Here is a 19,489-nt window from a genome sequence, read left to right as displayed (position 1 = left end):
GACAAGGAATGAGTTCGGGTTGCAGAAAAGTAATGCCAACCGGTCACTTCCAACAGAAACAGAAGGGGCCTACTCCATTATCTGCTAGTGCACCTGCACCTAAGAACAAAGGTGAGTACAATAATCAGAATTTCAGAGCTAAACTTGCTTATTCTCAAGGTAGTGTGGCGCAAAGGGGTAGTAAGCCTCCTGCATGCGCCAAGTATGGTAGGAACCACTTAGGTATTTGTCGTGAGGGCTCCACAGGTTGTTTTAAGTGTGGTTAGACTGGGCATTTCATGCGAGAGTGTCCAAAGAACAAGTAGGGAAATGATAATGGGGGCAATAGAGCCTAGTCTTCTTCAGTTGTTCTACCAGACAGAGCTGCACCTAGAGGGGCTACTTCCGGTACTGGCGGAGGAACAAACCGCTTATATGCTATCAACAGTCGCCAAGAGCAAGATGATTCACTAGATGTTGTCACTGGTATGATTCAAGTCTTTGACTTTACTATTTATGCCTTGCTAGATCCAGGAGCGAGTTTATCTTTTGTAACTCCATATGTTGCTATGAATTTTGATGTTATTTTTGAGAAACTTAGTGAACCATTCAGTGTCTTTATGCCTGTTGGTGAGTCTATTCTAGCAGAGAGAGTCTAATGTGATTGTCCCGTTTCCTTCAACCACAAGAGTACCATGGCTGATTTAATTGAGTTAGACATGATAGATTTTGATGTCATTCTTCGTATGGACTGGCATCATGCCTGTTATGCCTCAGTTGATTATAGAACTCGAGTAGTCAAGTTTCAGTTTCCAAATGAGCCAGTCTTAGAGTGGAAAAATAGTTCAGCAGTGGCTAAGGGTCGTTTCATTTCGTACCTTAAGGCAAGGAAATTAGTTTCTAAGGGGTGTATCTATCACTTAGTCCGAGTTAATGACTCAAGTGTTGAGGTACCTCCTATTCAGTCAGTTCCAGTAGTAAAAGAGTTTCCAGAAGTCTTTCCAGATGATTTTCCCGGAATCCCTCCTGAGAGAGAGATAGACTTCGGTATAGATCTTCATCTAGATACTCGTCCTATATCTATTCCGCCATATAGAATGGCACCAGCAGAGTTGAAAGAGTAGTTGAAAGATCTCCTATATAAGGGATTTATTCGACCAAGTGTCTCACCTTAGGGAGCTCATGTCTTGTTTGTGAGAAAGAAAGATGGTTCCCTTAAGATGTGTATAGATTACCGTCAGTTGAACAAGGTTACCATCAAGAATAAGTATCCTTTTCCGAGAATTGATGATCTTTTCGATCAGCTTCAGGGTGCTTCATGTTTCTCAAAAATCGATCTCAGATCAGGTTACCATTAGTTGAGAATAAGGGAATGTGATATTTCAAAGACATCATTCAGGACCCGTTATGGTCATTATGAGTTTTTAGTCATGTCGTTCGATTCAACTAATTCACCAGCAATGTTCATGGACCTTATGAATAGAGTCTTCAAACCTTATTTAGATATGTTTTTTATCGTCTTCATTGATTAAATACTAATCTATTCAAGGAATGAAGAGGATCAGGCTATCCATCTCAGAATAGTTCTTCAGACTTTAAAAGATAAGGAGTTGTATGCCAAATTCTCTAAGTGTGAGTTTTGGCTTGAGTCTGTGGCATTCTTGGGCCACATAGTTTCTGGTGAGGGAATTAAAGTTAATACTCAGAAAATTGAGGCAATGAAGAATTTGCCTACACCCACATCGCCAACTGATATTAGGAGTTTGTTGGGTTTGGCTGGATATTATAGAAGGTTTGTAGAAATGTTCTCGTTTATTTCATCCCTTTTGACCAAATTGACTCAGAAGACAGTTAAGTTTCAATGGTCTAAAGCTTGTGAGAAAAGCTTTCAGGAATTGAAAAAGAGGTTGACTACTGCCCCAGTTTTGACCTTCCCAAAAGGTACTCAAGGTTTTATGGTGTATTGTGATGCATCTAGAGTTGGCTTGGATTGTGTCTTAATGCAGAATGACAAAGTTATAACTTATGCCTCTAGACAGTTAAAAGTTCATGAGAAGAACTACTCAACCCATGACTTAGAGTTGGCTGCTGTGGTATTCACTTTGACGATATGGCGCCATTACTTGTATGGTGTGCATGTTGATGTATTCACTGATCACAAGAGCCTTCAATATGTGTTCACTAAGAAAGAGTTGAATCTCAGACAAATGAGGTGGTTAGAGTTACTCAATGATTATGACATAAGTATTCTTTATCACCCAAGTAAGGCTAATGTTGTTGCTAATGCCTTGAGCAGGTTGTCTATGGGTAGTATTGCCCATGTTGATGAAGAAAAGAGGGAGTTAGCAAAAGATGTGCATAGGTTTGCATGCTTAGGAGTCCGACTTATGGATTCCACAGAAGGAGGAATAGTGGTGACGAATGGGACTGAATCATCATTAGTGTCAGAGGTGAAGGAAAAGTAAGACCAAGATCTCATTTTTCTAGACTTAAAGAAAAATGTTCATAAGCAAAATGTATTATCTTTTGAACAAGGGGGAGATGGTGTATTAAGATATCAAGGTAGACTGTGTGTACCTATGGTGGATAGACTCCAAGAGAGGATTATGGAAGAAGCTCATAGATCCAAATATTCCATTCATCCAGGTTCCACAAAGATGTATCGTGACTTGAGACAAGTTTATTGGTGGAATAGCATGAAGAAGGGCAATGCTGAATTTGTCGCTAAGTGTCCAAATTGCCAACAAGTGAAAGTTGAGCACCAAAGGTCCGGTGGTTTGGCGCAGAATATAGAACTTCCAGAATGGAAGTGGGAGATGATTAATATGGATTTCATCACAGGTTTACCAAAGTCTCGCAGGCAACATGATTCTATTTGGGTGATTGTCGACATAATGACAAAATCAGCCCATTTTCTACTAGTAAAGACTACCCATTCAGCAGAAGATTATGCCAGGTTATATATTCAAAAAGTGGTAAGACTTCATGGAGTCCAAGTCTCCATCATTTCAGATAAAGGTGCACAATTTACTGCACAGTTCTGGAAATCTTTTTAAAAATGTTTGGGTTCGAAAGTGAACTTAAGTAATGCCTTTCATTCTCAGACTGATGGGCAAGCATAGCGCACTATTTCAAACTTTAGAAGATATGTTAAGGGTTTGTTTGATTGATTTCAAAGGAAATTGGGATGATCACTTATCTCTCATTGAGTTTGCTTACAACAACAGTTACCATTCTCGCATCCAAATGGCTCCTTATGAAGCTCTTTATGGAAGGAGATGCAGATCTCCTATTGGATGGTTTGAAGTTGGTGAAGCAGGGTTGATAGGACCAGATTTAGTTCACCAAGCTATGGAGAAGGTGAAAGTGATTCAAGAACGGTTGAAAACGGCACAGAGTCGTCAAAAATCCTACATTGATGTTAGGAGAAGGGCGTTAGAGTTCGAAGTAGATGATTGGGTATATTTGAAAGTTTCACCCATGGAGGGTGTTATGAGGTTTGGTAAGAAGGGGAAGCTTAGTCCCCGATATATTGGACCTTATCGCATATCCAATAGTATTGGCAATGTAGCTTATGAGTTGGAGCTGCCACATGAATTAGCAGCGGTTCATCCGGTATTTCATATCTCCATGTTGAAGAAGTACATGGGTGATCCTTCATTGATCATATCGACCGAAAATATTGGGGTCAAGGATAACTTATCTTATAAGGAGATTCCTGTTCAGATTCTAGATCGCCAAGTTCGTAAGTTGAGAACAAATGAGGTGGCATCAGTCAAAGTCCTTTGGAGAACCAATTTGTTGAGGAAGCTACTTGGGAAACTGAGGAGGATATGAAGAAGAGATATCCACATCTCTTTGAATCTGAAGGAAGTGCATATCAAGGTACTAATTTTCTTCTTGGTGCTCTTTAAATTATGAATGAGTATGTTGTTTGTTGCATTTGCTTGTAGGGTGTTTGAACTTGATATTACACCCTTAGCCTAGTAAGAGTAATCTTATTCGAGGATGAATGTTCCCAAAGGGTAGATATTGTAACATCTCGCAACTAGAAAGAACTAGAAGGGAATTTAAAATTTGGAAATAGTCATTTTTGGAAAGTATAAGGAAATCTGGAAAATGTTAAGTGAGTTAAAGTGAGTTTTTAGTCAACTTCAAATGACCATAACTCCTAGTTCAAGATGAGTTAGGTGTAGTTCCAGATATGGTTGGAAAGTTCTTGGAATGATCTTTCCAACGCCGCCGAGTTTGCGCAATTCCGAGTTCGTATGTCTAAGTTATTTCCTTTGGAAGTTGGGTTGTTGGATTAAGGAAAGTCCAAATCCGGATTTGTGAAGGGTAAACTAGTCTTTTCCTTACCTAATTTGCCTATTTCGTTTTTAGGAATTTATTGGGGTAAAACAAGACTTTATTCAGTTTAGAAAAATTAGAATTTACGCTAGGGATTGAAGAGAAGAAGAAAGAAGAGAAAAGAGGAGAGAAATCAAGAAATCGCCAAGAACGTTCAAGCTTTGCGAGTGGAATTAGTCGGGGGTGATTCCTACAAGGTATGTGAGATCACATAGTGTTGGGTTCGTTCTCCCACAGGCCAAACTTGTTTCAATTCAGCAAAACTGGAGTTGTTTGAATGTTAAGAAAGTCAAGTTCTTGAAGAACATTGTTGAATTCTTGTTGGTTGATTGTTGAATGCCTAGTGTTGATTTGATTCGTGTTTCCGGGTTGTTTTACGAGTTAAATCTATTAGGTATTGAGGTTACTAATGATCCTAAGTGTTTAGGGAAAGAACTACGAAAGTTTAGAGGGTTTAGAGATGAAAAACTAAGGAGAAAATCGGTGATTTTCTGGGAAAAGGGCTTGGGGCATCGCGCCATAAAAGTTCCTCTGAACTTTGGCTTCTGGCGTTTCGCACCAGCTTGAGCGCCTCAGGGAGTTCTCTGAACTTTGAGGGCTGACACCTCGCACCTCTCAGAGCGTCAGGGACGCCAGTTCTCCCCATTCGTTCCCCACCTTTTCGTACTTGTTCCTTAACAATGTACCTATGTTTTCTAGTTGATTCCAACACTCTAAGGTACATCTAAACATCATGAAATCATCCATAAACATGAGATCATGAACCTTGAATCCATAATCCAATTTAAGAAAAGTTAAGTGTCAAGTCAAGAGAAGTAAGAGTGAAGTCAAGAGAAGTTCTTAAGAGTTTCCCAAAAGTCTTTTGCAAACGTTTTAACTTTGTTTTAAGACTTAAGTTTTGAGTTCAGTAAAGAGTAAAGTTGAAGTTCATTTCTTCAAAAGTATATGGGGACTAAGTATTCCCAAAGAGATTTAAAATGTTTTCACATTTAAATAAGAACAGAAACTGAGATTTCCAAAGAGCCTTCAGGCTAGTTTTTAGAAAAAGTAATCGCTTTCTAAATGAAGCAAGAGTGGAAACTTTGGTCTCCAAGATAGCCTTTGAGCTAAGTTTTTGAGCACTAATCTCAAATACAGAAGAAATATGTTTTTAAAACATAAGAGCTAGTATATTTTGGGAGTAGTATTGAGCACCGAATTGGGGGCGAGCATGAGTTCAGATAATTTACGTTTCCATAAAACCATGTAGCCACCATGGGTAGAAAAGGGTCATACTTTTTAGATGAACCCTTTTCACAATAGACTAGTGGATCCACTTAGTAGTTCAGGTCTTATACCTTTGGCCGGGTGTAGGATGCGCTGGCAGCGTGAGGTAGATCGCTGTGTCATCACTATAGCTCTTATGTGATGGTTGTCGGTAAGAGAAACTTCCACAGAAGTTATTGTATTTTTATATACATCAGTTTATTGTATTTTTACATTTATTTTAGAGTTATGTTGTATCCTTGTATATACACAGAGTTGACATCATGTTTTTAAATAGCTTTTCTTTATATTGCACTTGTTTTAAACTGGTTTATATTGAAATGAGTTTAGTTAAGTATTCATGAGTTGCGAAGAGCCAAGGTAAGTGTTTCTTCTAGATTCCCTTTCAAGCCTATGTTATTTTAGCATTCCAACTCGCATACTCGTACATTCAATGTACTGATGCCATGATGCAGACACAGGTAACTAGGATCTGCATCCCAGCGCACCGTTGATCCATTGAGCTGTTCAGAGTCAGTCGGTGAGCCTCTTTGCATTCCGGAGGATCTATTTTCATTGCTTTCTAGTTAGTTCATTAGGATGTTATGGGGTTTGTCCCAACATCCATCTCAGTTGTTTTAGAAGCTTCATAGATAGTCAGATGTTAGTCCTTTGAGTCTTTTCATTATCATTTCTTATTGTTAAGACTTTGGTTGCCACTTTTGGCCAAGTTGAATGTTTAATCTTTAAAACATTCTCAGTTATTTTATTATTATTCAGTTCAATTAAGTTCATTGATCCTTATAGATATGAATTTTGTCTTCCACTGAGTTAAGTAAGCCAAGCCAAGGGTTCGCTTGGGGCCAGCAATGGTCTTCGAGTGCCAGCCACGTTCGGGGTGTAGGCTCGAGGAGTGACATATTGAGCACCGATATGGGGATGAGTTCAAACAACTCAAACTCCTCATAAATCATGTTTGCCAACATGGGTAAAATATCATACTTTTTAGAGGAATCCTTATTGTTTAGTAGATCCATTTAGTTGAGAGGTTCTATATCCCGGTACGGTATAGGACAGTTCTAGCAGCGTAGGCGAGACATTGTATCATCACGTAGCTCATCTTAAATATTGTTGATGTGTATTTTTACTATATCACTTATTACCTTGATTTTAGAGTTGAGTAAGTATTTTGTAAAGTTAAATGATTTCATTCTTTTATTCTTTACATTCAGTTGAGTATTATTTTATCAGTTGCAGTCCCTTTTATTTTAGTTATTTTGCTTCGACTATATTACATACTCATACATTCAATGTACTGGTGTCATTTGACTTGCATCTTTTTATTATGCAAATACATGTGTTCATGATCATCAACAGATGTTTCGTTGAGATCACTTCACACTTCCCCTTTGAGAGTTTTGGTGAGTCCTCCTTGCATTTCGGAGGGCCACATTTTTTATTTCAGTATTTACTTTGGGGCATCGAGGGTCTTTTCCCAACGTCCACGTTGAACTTAGATGCTTCATAGATAACTACAGTGGAGTTATTTTTAGAATTTCTCTCATTAAAGTGTTTTGCTAATATTATACTTTGCTTAGATGAGTATTTGAGACAGTTAAGTTATATGTTTCTCTCTAAAGCTTTTAATTTGCTTGAGTCAAATCTTTCGCTAAGTAATCAGCCAAACCGAGGGGTCGCTATTGGGAGCCAGAAATGGTTCTCGAGTGCCGGTCACGTCTAGGGTGTAGGCTCGGGATGTGACAGAAGGTATTAATAACTAATAATGAAGAAAAAAAGTTGTACAGTTACTATTTGAGAAATATCATGACACCAACAATAAAAAAATAATATGATTTAAAGCAAAAAAGGTTAAAAAAATCAAACAAACAAAAAAGCTTCCAAGGCGTACGTTTTACGCCTAGGGCTTACGTTTTTATGCATGGAGCTTACGCCCTATGGATCTATGTCTTCAATTTGAACCCCAGAGCATTTTTGATATGCTCCGCCACGAGACTCATCTGGGACTCGCCAAAAAAACGTTTTTGAAAACACTGATCATAAGATTTATAAGAAATTTTAGAAAAGAAGATGAAATAATTATGATAGTGATGTTGCGATATATACTATTAATCATGTATTTAGATATAGTATTTATTATAGAACAATTGTTTATTTAATTGTAATAAAAGATTTAATAGATCATATGTTCGTTTATGTATCTGTTTACTCATATAGTAGATGTTTGTGTGTATAGAGTTTTAGCTTATACATAGAGGATTAAATCATCGGTTCTTATAAGTAAAAAGTTTTTTGTTTACAATCTAAGATGAAAATTGGACAAGCATCGACATGATTGAAACATAAGATTATATATAATTTATCTTAATTGTGGAGACAATGTTGTTCCAACTTCTTGAACTAGTGCATTTTGTATGTATTGAACGAGATCGAGTAAAGGTAGATGTTTTAGACTAACTGGTAAAAACATATTTTCTAAACTATCAAATGTATTTATATTCTCAATCTTAATATAACTATTACGAGTTGTATACATTAATTATCGTTTTGATTCATTAAAATGTGAGATCCGCAGATGAATCAATATGTCTGGTAGATTGGATAATAATCGTATATATTGGTGAAATAACAAGTTAGCTGATTGAATCCATGTCTCGATATAGAGATTGATTATATGCCTTTTTGAGAAGCTTGTAAGTTTCCATTGTGTCGCACCTTGCAAGTAGATTTATGAATCTGAAACATGAAATAAGTTCAGCAGTGCTCTAAAAGAAATTAATCATTGAATTAAATTCGTCAGTATTAATTTTTTTTACTGATTAGTATTTGTAATCTTAACATGAGGAATTACATAAGCGTTTAATAGGGAATTTCGAAATATAAATAGAGGAGCGCAATTATAAAATTTCTACCGGAATGATTTACAATTTATTACGTAAGAATAATTCAAATTAATTTTTGAAATTATTTCCACAGTAGGAAGACTCAATAATTAATTTTGTGGTCCTTACCGTACCCATATTTAATTAAAACTCAAAATCCTATATCTTAAGTAAAAAGGAGGAAAACAATGTGTCTTTTCTTATTCAAGAAATGAACGCGCGGTGGTTTTGATTCTCTCTTTTGGACTGGAAGAAATCTCTATAAGTAGGGATTCTTCTAACTTAGAGAAGGAATAAGTTTTCTATATGATACTTACCCCCAAGTATTAAGAGAGTTTAGCTGTGAACTTGGAATTACCATAGAAGACTGCAGTCTAACTTGTGGATTCACTTGAAGGTATCTGCTCACGCTTTAAGAGGTATTCATCGAATTGAATTTTAGTAAGTTTATGTGTTCAAGCATGATCATATGTGTTTTTATATGTGTTCTGCATAAACGTATGTGTTTTTAATTATTCATGTAAGCAACATGATTCTGATATACTTCGTTGTACATATGTTTTCCAATAAGTGATACTCATAAAAGTGGTTGAGCTGATACAACATGATGTGTCCTATAAAAAAGGTTAGAGATCGATTCTCTTTACCAACATCTTTTTAATAAAGTACACCGATCTCACTAAGTACAAATTTTATATATATTGTATGATTTACGAGCTATGACACAAAAACAGATTTATTACTAATATTTATCTGAAGAATAATAACTGAAAATTCCCTCAGTTCCCTCATTTGTGTTATCGCATTGTTACCTCATTTGTGCATTCCAATTATGTCCTTACATTTCCATATCTACAACACTCCCAATATCTTTACAATTTTTTATCTGATTTAAATCAACATGAGCTGCTTGTGTATATCTTGATTTATTATTCATTTTCATCAAATGTCATGACCTGTAAAGAAAAAATAAATAAAGTATTATTAGTACCTTGTTTGGTACACTTTTCTAACCTATGCATAACTAATGCTTGTATTAGTAAAAATACACTCTATTGTGTATTGAAGAGTGTATTACTAATACCATCTATTTATATGCATTAGTAATGCAATGGGATCTAATGCATGCATTAGCATTATTAAAGACACAATTGCCCTCAAAAACTTTTTTTACATCCTTTAATTTCCACTATATTTGTGGAGGGTATTTTTGTAAACAAATATTTTTTCTAAAAAAATTATGTAATGCATAATATTTTTAGTACACCAAACCAAACATTGCATAAAAAAATATCATCATAACTAATGCAAGCATAACTAATATAAGTATTACTAATGCAAGCATTACTAATACACTATATTTTGCATTATTCTTATACACTCTACCAAACGACCCCTTAGTGTGACAGTCTAAGAGAAATATAAAATGGTGTTGAAATTGCGAAAACATGGGAATGATTTTCTCTATTATTATTATTTTATTAATTATTAGGGATAATTTCAGAGACCTCCCTCCAGGTTTCGCTCTACAACACTCACCTCCCTGTGGTTTACAATATTACGTCTACCTCCCTTATTTTCATTTTCTTGTAACCATTCTTTAAGCCTATTTAAAATAAATATAAATTAATTTAGATTTGATATTTTTACCCTTCTATATATTAATTTCTTCATATTAATAAATATTATATAAAAAAATACCTCATTTAACAAATACTTTAAAAAGTAAATAATCACAAATAAATTTTCTTAAGAATTAAAAGTCCTCTTCTCTTCAAACTTCCATTTGTAGGGAAGATGGCTGACTCTTGTGAAGAAGAATGGAGAAAAATTGAACAAGACTGATAAAGTGGAAGTTTGAAGAGAAGATGACTTTTAATTCTTAAGAAAATTTATTTGTGTTGATTTATTTTTAAAGTATTTGTTAAATGAGCTATTTTTCTTTATATAATATTTATTAATATGAAGAAATTAATATATAGAAGGGTAAAATTGTCAAATCAAAATTAATTTGTATTTATTTTAAATAGATTTAAAGAATAATAAAAATAAGGGAGGTGGACATAATATTGTAAACCACAGGGAAGGTGAGTGTTATAGAGCGAAACTTGGAAGGAGGTCTCTGAAATTATCCCTAATTATTAATTACTTTTTAATAATAAATAGTACTGTATTAGAAGTTGCTAAGCCACGTGTATAAATAAATATGAGAGGTCATGACATTTTCTTTGGTATTTTTATAAAGACTTATTATTTATTTGTTAATTAACTATTAATTTATTCTTAACTAAATAATATTTTTAAAATCTAAGATAAATTATTTTTAATCATAAAAGCATGGATCATTTTGATAATAATTTTTCAAGATTTCTTTTATTTGTGTTGACATTGTATATGTTTCTTTTTCCCCCCATAAAAATGGATTTAATTCTTATATTTTTAGGTGAAGTTGAACAACGAAATCAATTTCGAAAATTCATAAATTCCACAATTTGGTTTATATTTACTTTTAAAGATAATTTTAAAATGTTAACTAAAATATAAATCAAAGGATCTATCTTTTAAAAGAAATGAGAAGGGGATTACAATGTGTAGTATAAAAAACTATCATGAATACTAGTAATTAGGATCTAAAGTAATGTAATTTATGTAGTTTACTCAAATTTATATCATAGGACAATCTTTACTTGTCCAACATACTAAACAATCCCTCAGAGTTGTGAGATGGCCCTATTATGACCCTTTTTCATGTTCTCTTTAATTTATCACCTTTAAACATAAAAAACAATGTCTTTAAAGTTTTGCCAAATTCCTATTGTAGATTCACCCATACTCTTGCATGACGGTTAGAAAAGAAATACCATAAATCACTTTAACTTTGCAATATCAAAAAGAAATACAGATAATTGAAACAATTTCAAAAATCTAATTTTAATTATATAAAATAAAGTAATACAGAAATTTAATGTGATATAAAAATTTATAGCCTATCAAAATACCGAATTAATAACACCCTAATTTCACCAGAAAATTGTGGACATGGATATACAATTTTTTCAGTTTTTGCCAAACCTACGATAGTAGGTGCAACGCCAACTTAAGGTAGGTACGCCAAAATGGTAGTGTTGCATTCTAAAAAAAAAATCATACTATGCGGTTGTTTTATTTAAATTAAATTATTCTAGAATTATAAGCATGATTATATCTACCCTTTATATGAACTAGATCAGATAATATCATAATTATTGGGGCTGTTCATGGTTATGATTAAAAAATCAAACCGCAATCCAATTAAAATAATCGATATTTGGTTTAATTTGGTTAGGTTTGATTTTAAATTTTGAAAACCGATACTATTTGGTTTGGTTTTGGTTTTACTAAAAAACAACTGCAATAATAATCAAACCGAACTGACAAATTAGATATATAAATTTTATAATTATTTATATATTATTCATAAATAAAATATAAATATTTTGTTAAATTTTAAGTAACTTGTCTTTAACTTTACCATTTTCTCAAGCCCAACTATTACAATCCTAAGTCCAAGTTCATCAAAATTTATTGCTTTATAGTCTTTACCTACCATATCTTTCATAAGATAGTCACAATTTCTGTTAATTGAATCACTTTGTTCGTGTAATGATAACTCTAGTATTGCTTAATTGAACCAACAATAACTTTTCTATGGATTGTTCATGTATTAGGTGTTTGTGTCTATCAAGATACGTATGTCCTCAAAAATTTATTACTTTCAAACCGAAAAAATCAGAAAAACTGAACCAAACCATCATTAACCAAACCAACAATTATTTTTTTCGTTTGGATTGGTTTGGTTTTAGAAATTTAAAAAATCGACTAGACTAATTTGATTTTGATTTTAACCAATAACCGATCCAAATTGAACCACGAACACCCCTTGATAGTTATAATACAAAATATGTGCCAATTTTTAATAATACTCTCAATGAAAAATAAATATGGGTTAATACTCAATGTCGCAATTATAGAACTAATTAACTGAGCACAATATTTTTTTAAAAATAAAAAATAACTGAACACAATATCTTTAGGAAATGATTTTAATTTTTTTTTTGCTACACAGATCATTTTTAGAGATTGACAAGGGCATCATCATGATAAAACCACATAGATACATGAAAAGATGCCTAATCCATAAATTTGCCCCTACTCTTAAATATAAAATTGAACTAACACATTCATATTACGTAGCATCGTATATGATAATTTTATGTTCTACATTGCATCTTACGATGTTGCGTAGGATATATATGTCTACTTATTCAAATTATACAAATTTAAGTGTGTATAGTTGTACACACCTAAAATTTAAGAGCAAAAAATCCGTTGAAGTCAAGTTAGATGACACATTTACGTATTATCCCCATGAAAAAAAGAGAACAACTTTTTAAGGGCCATTTGGTAGAATATAGTAGAGAAAATAATATTTATTTTTTTTAACTTAGTAGTGTTTTTAATTTATGTTTAACGTATTTGATACTATGATTTTTTGTACTTATCAAATCATGATATTAGTAATATAAAAGGCATTAATACAAAAATAAACATGATTAAAGATAAAATTATCATTAAAATTCCTCAAAATATACAAAGTTAAAAGAATATAAAAAGTATTTTTAAAAGTAAATAATACCATAGGGTTAGTTGTCCAAACATTATTGTTCGATACAATTTATGCATCAACCATCCAACTAAATAAAACCTATAAGAAGGGGGTCACTAAAAATAATCCTCTTCTTTCTCACTATTTAGGCACACTCATTGTGCTCTCCGCCACTTCTCCATTTGCATTCTTTCAGATCTATTCCTCTCTCTTTCTTTCTTTTGCATCCATCAATGGCTTCTATTACAGGCTCATCAGCTACCGCCATGTCCTGCTCCTTCAAGGTAAATCAGGTTATATCTTTCGATCAGCTTCTCCGATCCTTCACTCTTTTGATGTTATGATTTTCTCGATTTCGTTTTCGGAACTCTTCGTTTTGTGCATCTGATATTCAATTTCTGGAGTACTTTTTGTTGGAATTTGATGGTCTTTGAATGATTTTTGTGAATAAGGCATGTTGATTTTACATGAGTTTTAAGTTTTGTATAATGAGATTTGAAATCATGAAAATAAGATATGTTGCTTACTGCTAGTAGGGGTGTTCATGGTTTGGTGAAAAAATAAAAGCTAACCGCAAACCAAACCAAACCTATTTAAAAAATGGACATTTTGTTTGTTTTTAAACTTAAAAATCAATAATATTTAGTTTGGTTTTGTTTTTTTAATTAAAAAACAATCAATAAAAAACCAAACTGATGAATTATATACATAGATTTTATAATTATAAAAAACCAAACCGAACATTTTCATAAATAATTATAAATATTTTATACCTTTTACTGATTAATTTGATTTGTCTACCCTTCAATGGCTTGGGATCTAAAGTTGGGTTGAAGTGTGTGACCTCATCTAAAAGCTTAAGTGGTTAAAGAGAGCACACTTTATTAGTTAATAATATTGTCAACACGCCCCTCACTTGCGGGCCTTAATATTTTTCATGGGCCAAATACGTGAATTTTTTTTTAATTTGGGTGGCGGTGAGATTCGATCTCAGGTGGTATAACGTTGAAGTGTGTGACCATCTCATTTAAAAACTTAAGCTGTCATAGAGAGCACACTTTTATTAGTTAATGATATTCTCAATAGGATATTATTTTTGTATATTGTCTCTACAGATGCAATTTAAACATGCTAAAGGTTTGGAATAATGTTGAAAAATAATAGAAGATTTGGATGTATTCATTTTGTAATAGTAGAGAGAAACTTATTGCTTCATAATGTTCATTTGAAACAATTGTCTAGTGTCTCGGTTACTTTACTATTATCAATTTATCATGAGCTAGTTGTAAATCGAAAAACCGAACCAAACCAATGTTTTCTATTTGGTTTGGTTTTAGAAATTTAAAAATAGACTAAATTGGTTTGATTTTGGATTTAATCAAAAACCGATCCATGAACATCCCTACATACTGCAACATGTAAAGACTAGTTGATGGTGTAAATATTGTTGTATCTATAATTAAGCTCTACAATAGATTTTCACTATCAATTTGTTTGTTTCTTGAAGTTACTTGTCCTATTGTTTCTCTCGGGATTTTTAATTCTATGGCTGATGAAAATTGAAAGGATGAGGAACCAAAATTCTCATGTAATTTTATTTTGAGGAAGTAATCAATGAAAAACAAAAGTTGTTTAACTCTTTGCCATATATTAAGTCCGTCATTCCAGGTAAATATTTGAGCTTCTAAAAGAGTAGAGAACCAGTTTCCCACTCTCCCCCTAATCTGTGTCAGGGAAATAATTAAACATTTTGTTCTCTTGTTTATGCAGGAACTTAACCGTGTCTCGAATTTGAAGACATCTTCTCTTTCATTCAAGGGGATTAGCTACTCTTCCATCAGAGTGAATCCAGCCACTCGTCGCCTCAGTATTACTTGTGCGGTATTGTCTTGTAACCGAGTGTTCTCTTTTTTGTGCAAATGTGTTGTCTAGTTGACCTCTAACCATAATTGTTGTGATTCATTGCAATACGGCCTGTTTTGCTATGAGCAAAACTGATACTGTGTTTTATTTTAAGCACCAACAATTAGTGGTTAAATTTGTGAATTAGATACTAAGTTATCTTAAGTTGTTTTGTGGAGATCACTAATTAATCAGTAAATAGCTATTATAAATTTATAGAATGAGTAAATTAAAATAAAGTGGATACCACCCGACTTAGTATCTTATCATGGTAGGTTTCCTTATTCCTGGTAGTATCTTAGCTGTGACTTTGTTTTGATCGTTTATTTCTTACTCTTCTACTGATAAATGCACAAAAAGAGGAATTCGTTTTAGGGAAAAAAGGGAATAATTAAAGAGATAGTTTGTTGTGACAAACCATATTTCATTCTGGAGATTCTCTTTTAAAATTATTTTATTTCTAAATTAATAAAGGAAAAGGAACTTTCTTTCTAAAACATAAGCAAACTGACCAGGATCCTTCCCTCATCAATACTGTGCAGCCATCCTCCATTTGTTCATTTTTGCTACTTGCCCACTTTTCCCTTGGCAATAAATTTTTAACAGAAACCTAAGAAAAGCAATAAAAGGAACAAATGTAAAATTGAGAGGGATATTGCTTGCTCCTGATAGGGGGTGTGCTTCTAGCGATTAAGGGAAGAAAGGCTTTGTTAAACAAAAACTTAACAGGACTTTTTGTGATGTTTCAGATCTCAGGGTGCATTTAGTGTAATTGAATTATCTATTGCCCAAGAAAAAGCAGGAAATTCTGCTTAGCTGATCTACGGCATTTGTGCACATTTTATGTTCACGTCTCTTAAATCAAACTATTTTCATCAGTACTGACACTATATTTATTGAGACTGTTTTGTGAATAACCTCTTCATCCTAAAGATTATCTTTTTTTTTTTCTCACTTTCCTGTTCTACATGTGACATGGAATTTTGTGGTCTGTAATTCAAAATATAGCTTTTTTTTCTTTTTCATATGCAAGTTATTAAAAATAATGAGAGTTGTATCTCTGCAGGCTAAGCCAGAGACTGTCAACAAAGTGTGTGATATTGTAAAGAAACAACTGGCTCTTTCTGCTGGTACTGAAGTCTGTGGAGATTCAAAGTTTGCTGCGCTTGGTGCTGATTCTCTTGATACGGTATGTAGTTTGGCACTAAGGCAATTTGTTGCAATGCATTGTAGTCTTTTCCGCAAAAATGGTTAGAACAATTAACTAATTTCAGTTTGGGCTTCAGCCAAATTAGTTACAGGGCTTGGTTGATGTCGTTATGTCTAATGTAGTATTTTGTTTCCCTGTATATGGTCTAGAGGAATTCAAATTGATTACAAGGGATAAAAAGTAGTGAATCGCAGCAAGGTGCTAGATCTATAGGCTTGTCCTTCCTCCATATGATATAGTTTCATACATTACTGTGATTAAAAACAAGTATGACGATATTTAAACACTGTTTCTGGAGTTCTTGGACAAAAGGAGTATCCTTAATTACCAATTCAAAAAAAAAGGAGCATCCTTGATATCCCTAGTGATGTGTTGACCTTTATGCTTAGCATATTGGCACGGCAATTTAATTGTTATAAGCCATGTTGAATGTACCAATCTAGTGAGTTCTCCCCCAAGAAAATAATACTAATAATCTTTAAGGGATAGCACTAACAGCAGAAATGTCTCTTGTTGCTCTTCCTGTAACTATGCCTCAATGGCCCTTCCCTTGGGGCATGACACTCTATTATATATCTGAACACATTTATTTATGACTGCAGAAGTTAACGGACATAGTTTTCATGTTATTATGCAATGTATAATCTGTAATTTTTGTCAATACAAGTATACTGATTTGGCTATATCATTTATGTTGAATCTCTTTCGTGTTCAGGTGGAGATTGTCATGGGACTTGAGGAAGAGTTTGGCATCTCCGTGGAAGAAGACAGTGCTCAGAGTATTGCAACAGTTCAAGATGCTGCAGACCTGATTGAGGATCTCATTTCAAAGAAAGCTTGAGACTGAACTAAACTTTAGAACCTCAGCTAGTTTGCTTATTAGGGTTATCTCGTTTGGTTGTGTTTTACAGTTGAAGATGATGCAGTTTGCAATATTGAACTTTGTCTAATTAAAGAACTCTGTTTCATCAGAGAGGAAGCCTCGTGAGCTGTCTTGTTTTCGCCGAATCCTGCAATTAAATCTAAAGATATACATGTATATCTATTTTGGCTATTCCTTTATGCTACTGAGCTTTGGTGCATGAAATCCACACTATGTTGATATACAAATCTCAAAAGATCCGTGTTGAAATAAAAAAAAAATTTCATACCAATAAGACGGCCTACAAATGAAGAGCTTTGTTCACATATAAAGTTTTAATCTTTTCCTAGGCTAAAACTAAGCGCAGTGATGTCGAGGTCAGGTTATCTTTGTTGGGGAAGGCGAAAACATTTGGAAGGATTTCGTAGTAAAAAAATTTTGAACTCAAAGTTCTGACCACGTGATTAGCCTGATAAAAGTTCACCATCTCCAAAGAATCCATTATGTATCTTATCACTAATTAAGAGTTTCTTCCATGTATTGAGGAAGATACACTACAATATAGATAGAGGCCAGTTGGGGAGGGAGGCAACGAGATTTGTATGTATCTCAGATACTAGGTATATGTATCTTAGATACATGTAAGAGTGGTGAGCAAGAGCAGTGAGATTGGGGAGGGAGGCAATGAGATTAATTGTATGTATCTCAGATACTAGGTATATATATCTTAAATACATGCGAGAGTGGCGAGCAAGGGGCCAGTGAGATTGGGGAGGGACGTAGGGAGATTAGTATGTATCCTAGATACTAGGTATATGCATCTTAGATACATGCGAGAGTGCCGAGCAAGAATTATTATGTATCCCAAATACATGCAAAAATCCAATTGAATACAATGTATCTCTAACAAATTTGACCTCAAATACATGTATATGAGAACGTATTTGGACGCACAAAAATATGATAAGTTATGTAATATTACAAACTAGAGTGTTTTGTATCACTATAACTTCTAGTCCTAAAAATTGAAATTATGATGCAAAAATTTGAACTTACAGCCGGCGGACAAAAGTGCAAATGAGGCTAAAGGAAGTGTATTTGTTCCTTTAGGATCATTGCACCCCTGTTCGCTTTCTGGCGTATAATTCTTCTTAGTTCATAGCTCAATGGAATGAGAATTATTCAAATTAGTAGTCTTTGACTTGTGTGTCCATTCTTGAATTGCAGAAATTAGGGCGGTGGGGTAAAGGGACGAAAATGAAATTCTTGGATTGGTACCTCAAAATTGCGGTTGGCTAGGCTGTGATTGGAGTTATTCATCATCAAAACTGATTTTTGTATCACTACTATCCTTTTCTCTCTCTCTCTCTCTTTTTCTTTCACTTAATTTCCTATACATTTTCATCTGGTTTTGATTTAGATTTCATCAAGTAAATCCAGCTCAATTAGAACCTATGCATGCGTTGTTATCCACTTTGAATCAGATGATAAGGTAACTGTAGATCGAAGAGAGCTTGGGAGAGTTCTCCTGAAGCTAAAGCTGTCAGAGAAGCTCTCAATCCATTTGCTAGTTGAAACTGTTTGGTGATCCTTTTGTGGCGGTTAATAAAGAAATAATGTTCCTTCTAATTAGTTTTAAGGCGAAATGGTTTGATAGACCCTTGTATTTGTATATGAATTTGTATTATAGACCCTTGTATTAACTCTTTACCAACTGAACCCATTGAAACCTAGTATTCTAATAAACAAAGTACTATATTATCAGAGCTCAGCTCAATAGAGTTCCCCTCTTGACATCTTCTGTTTAATTTAATCTATTGCTTCAGTCCTATCATTTATCTGCCTCTGTCTCATGCATAGCTCCCACTCTAGCCCACCATTCCTCTCAACTTTAGTCTGTTCGAGTTTGCCATTTTTCTGCTTGAATAGTATTATATATGTAGTGATAATATATGGATATTACGAACTACATATATTGACAAACAATAATTGTACGATCTGTTGCTTAACCTTCAGGACTTGAATTTGGACACTGCAAGAAAGTGACTTGGATAGCACAACTGATTGCTGTTTCAACTTTCAACATTTTGTTTTCCTGCGAGCCATCCGCCCGTCCCTTTCATGTTTACAAAGTGACGACTTGATGGATGGTTTTCGTAGTAATTTGAACTCTTGAACATGGAAACATTTTGCATTGCATGAGAAACTGTTGTGAAAGTAAAGGTCAGTGTCTGATCTGACATGACCAAACTTTATCAGTTTTATAAATGTATGCAATTAGTATATTGACAATCATGTAACATCTGTCTGTTTTAAGTCCCTTATTTCTGTTGCTTCTGGGAAAAAAAACTAAGATTCTAGCAATAAAGATATAATGAATTAATAGATTTTGACAA

General features: G+C 33.7%; 1 protein-coding gene across 2 annotated transcripts; it reads left to right on the top strand.

Moving 5' to 3' along the window:
• The first annotated feature begins 13,189 nt into the window (after positions 1 to 13,189).
• LOC125874466 (acyl carrier protein 1, chloroplastic-like) lies at positions 13,190 to 17,264 on the top strand. Of its 2 annotated transcripts, none has more exons than XM_049555361.1 (4): positions 13,190 to 13,403; positions 14,890 to 15,000; positions 16,088 to 16,210; positions 16,947 to 17,264. In XM_049555361.1, the coding sequence occupies exons 1-4, from the start codon at positions 13,353 to 13,355 to the stop codon at positions 17,070 to 17,072; spliced, it is 411 nt and encodes a 136-aa protein (XP_049411318.1). In that variant the 5' UTR covers positions 13,190 to 13,352; the 3' UTR covers positions 17,073 to 17,264. The 2 variants fall into 2 exon arrangements, with proteins under 2 accessions (XP_049411318.1, XP_049411317.1); XM_049555360.1 differs by having other exon boundaries at positions 13,246 to 13,412.
• Positions 17,265 to 19,489: the final 2,225 nt, after the last annotated feature.

Source organism: Solanum stenotomum, chromosome 8, assembly GCF_019186545.1.
Source record: "Solanum stenotomum isolate F172 chromosome 8, ASM1918654v1, whole genome shotgun sequence".
NCBI lineage: Eukaryota > Viridiplantae > Streptophyta > Magnoliopsida > Solanales > Solanaceae > Solanum > Solanum stenotomum.
This window is presented reverse-complemented; position numbering and strand designations above follow the sequence as displayed.

What these genes read in the sequence shown, in the direction of transcription:
- LOC125874466 (XM_049555360.1), top strand. Translation starts at nt 13,353, where the DNA reads ATGGCTTCTATTACAGGCTCATCAGCTACCGCCATGTCCTGCTCCTTC. An exon ending in GCTCCTTCAAGGTAAATCAG is followed by an intron (nt 13,413 to 14,889) that starts GTTATATCTTTC and finishes TTGTTTATGCAG; the next exon opens with GAACTTAACCGTGTCTCGAA. An exon ending in GTGCTGATTCTCTTGATACG is followed by an intron (nt 16,211 to 16,946) that starts GTATGTAGTTTG and finishes TTTCGTGTTCAG; the next exon opens with GTGGAGATTGTCATGGGACT.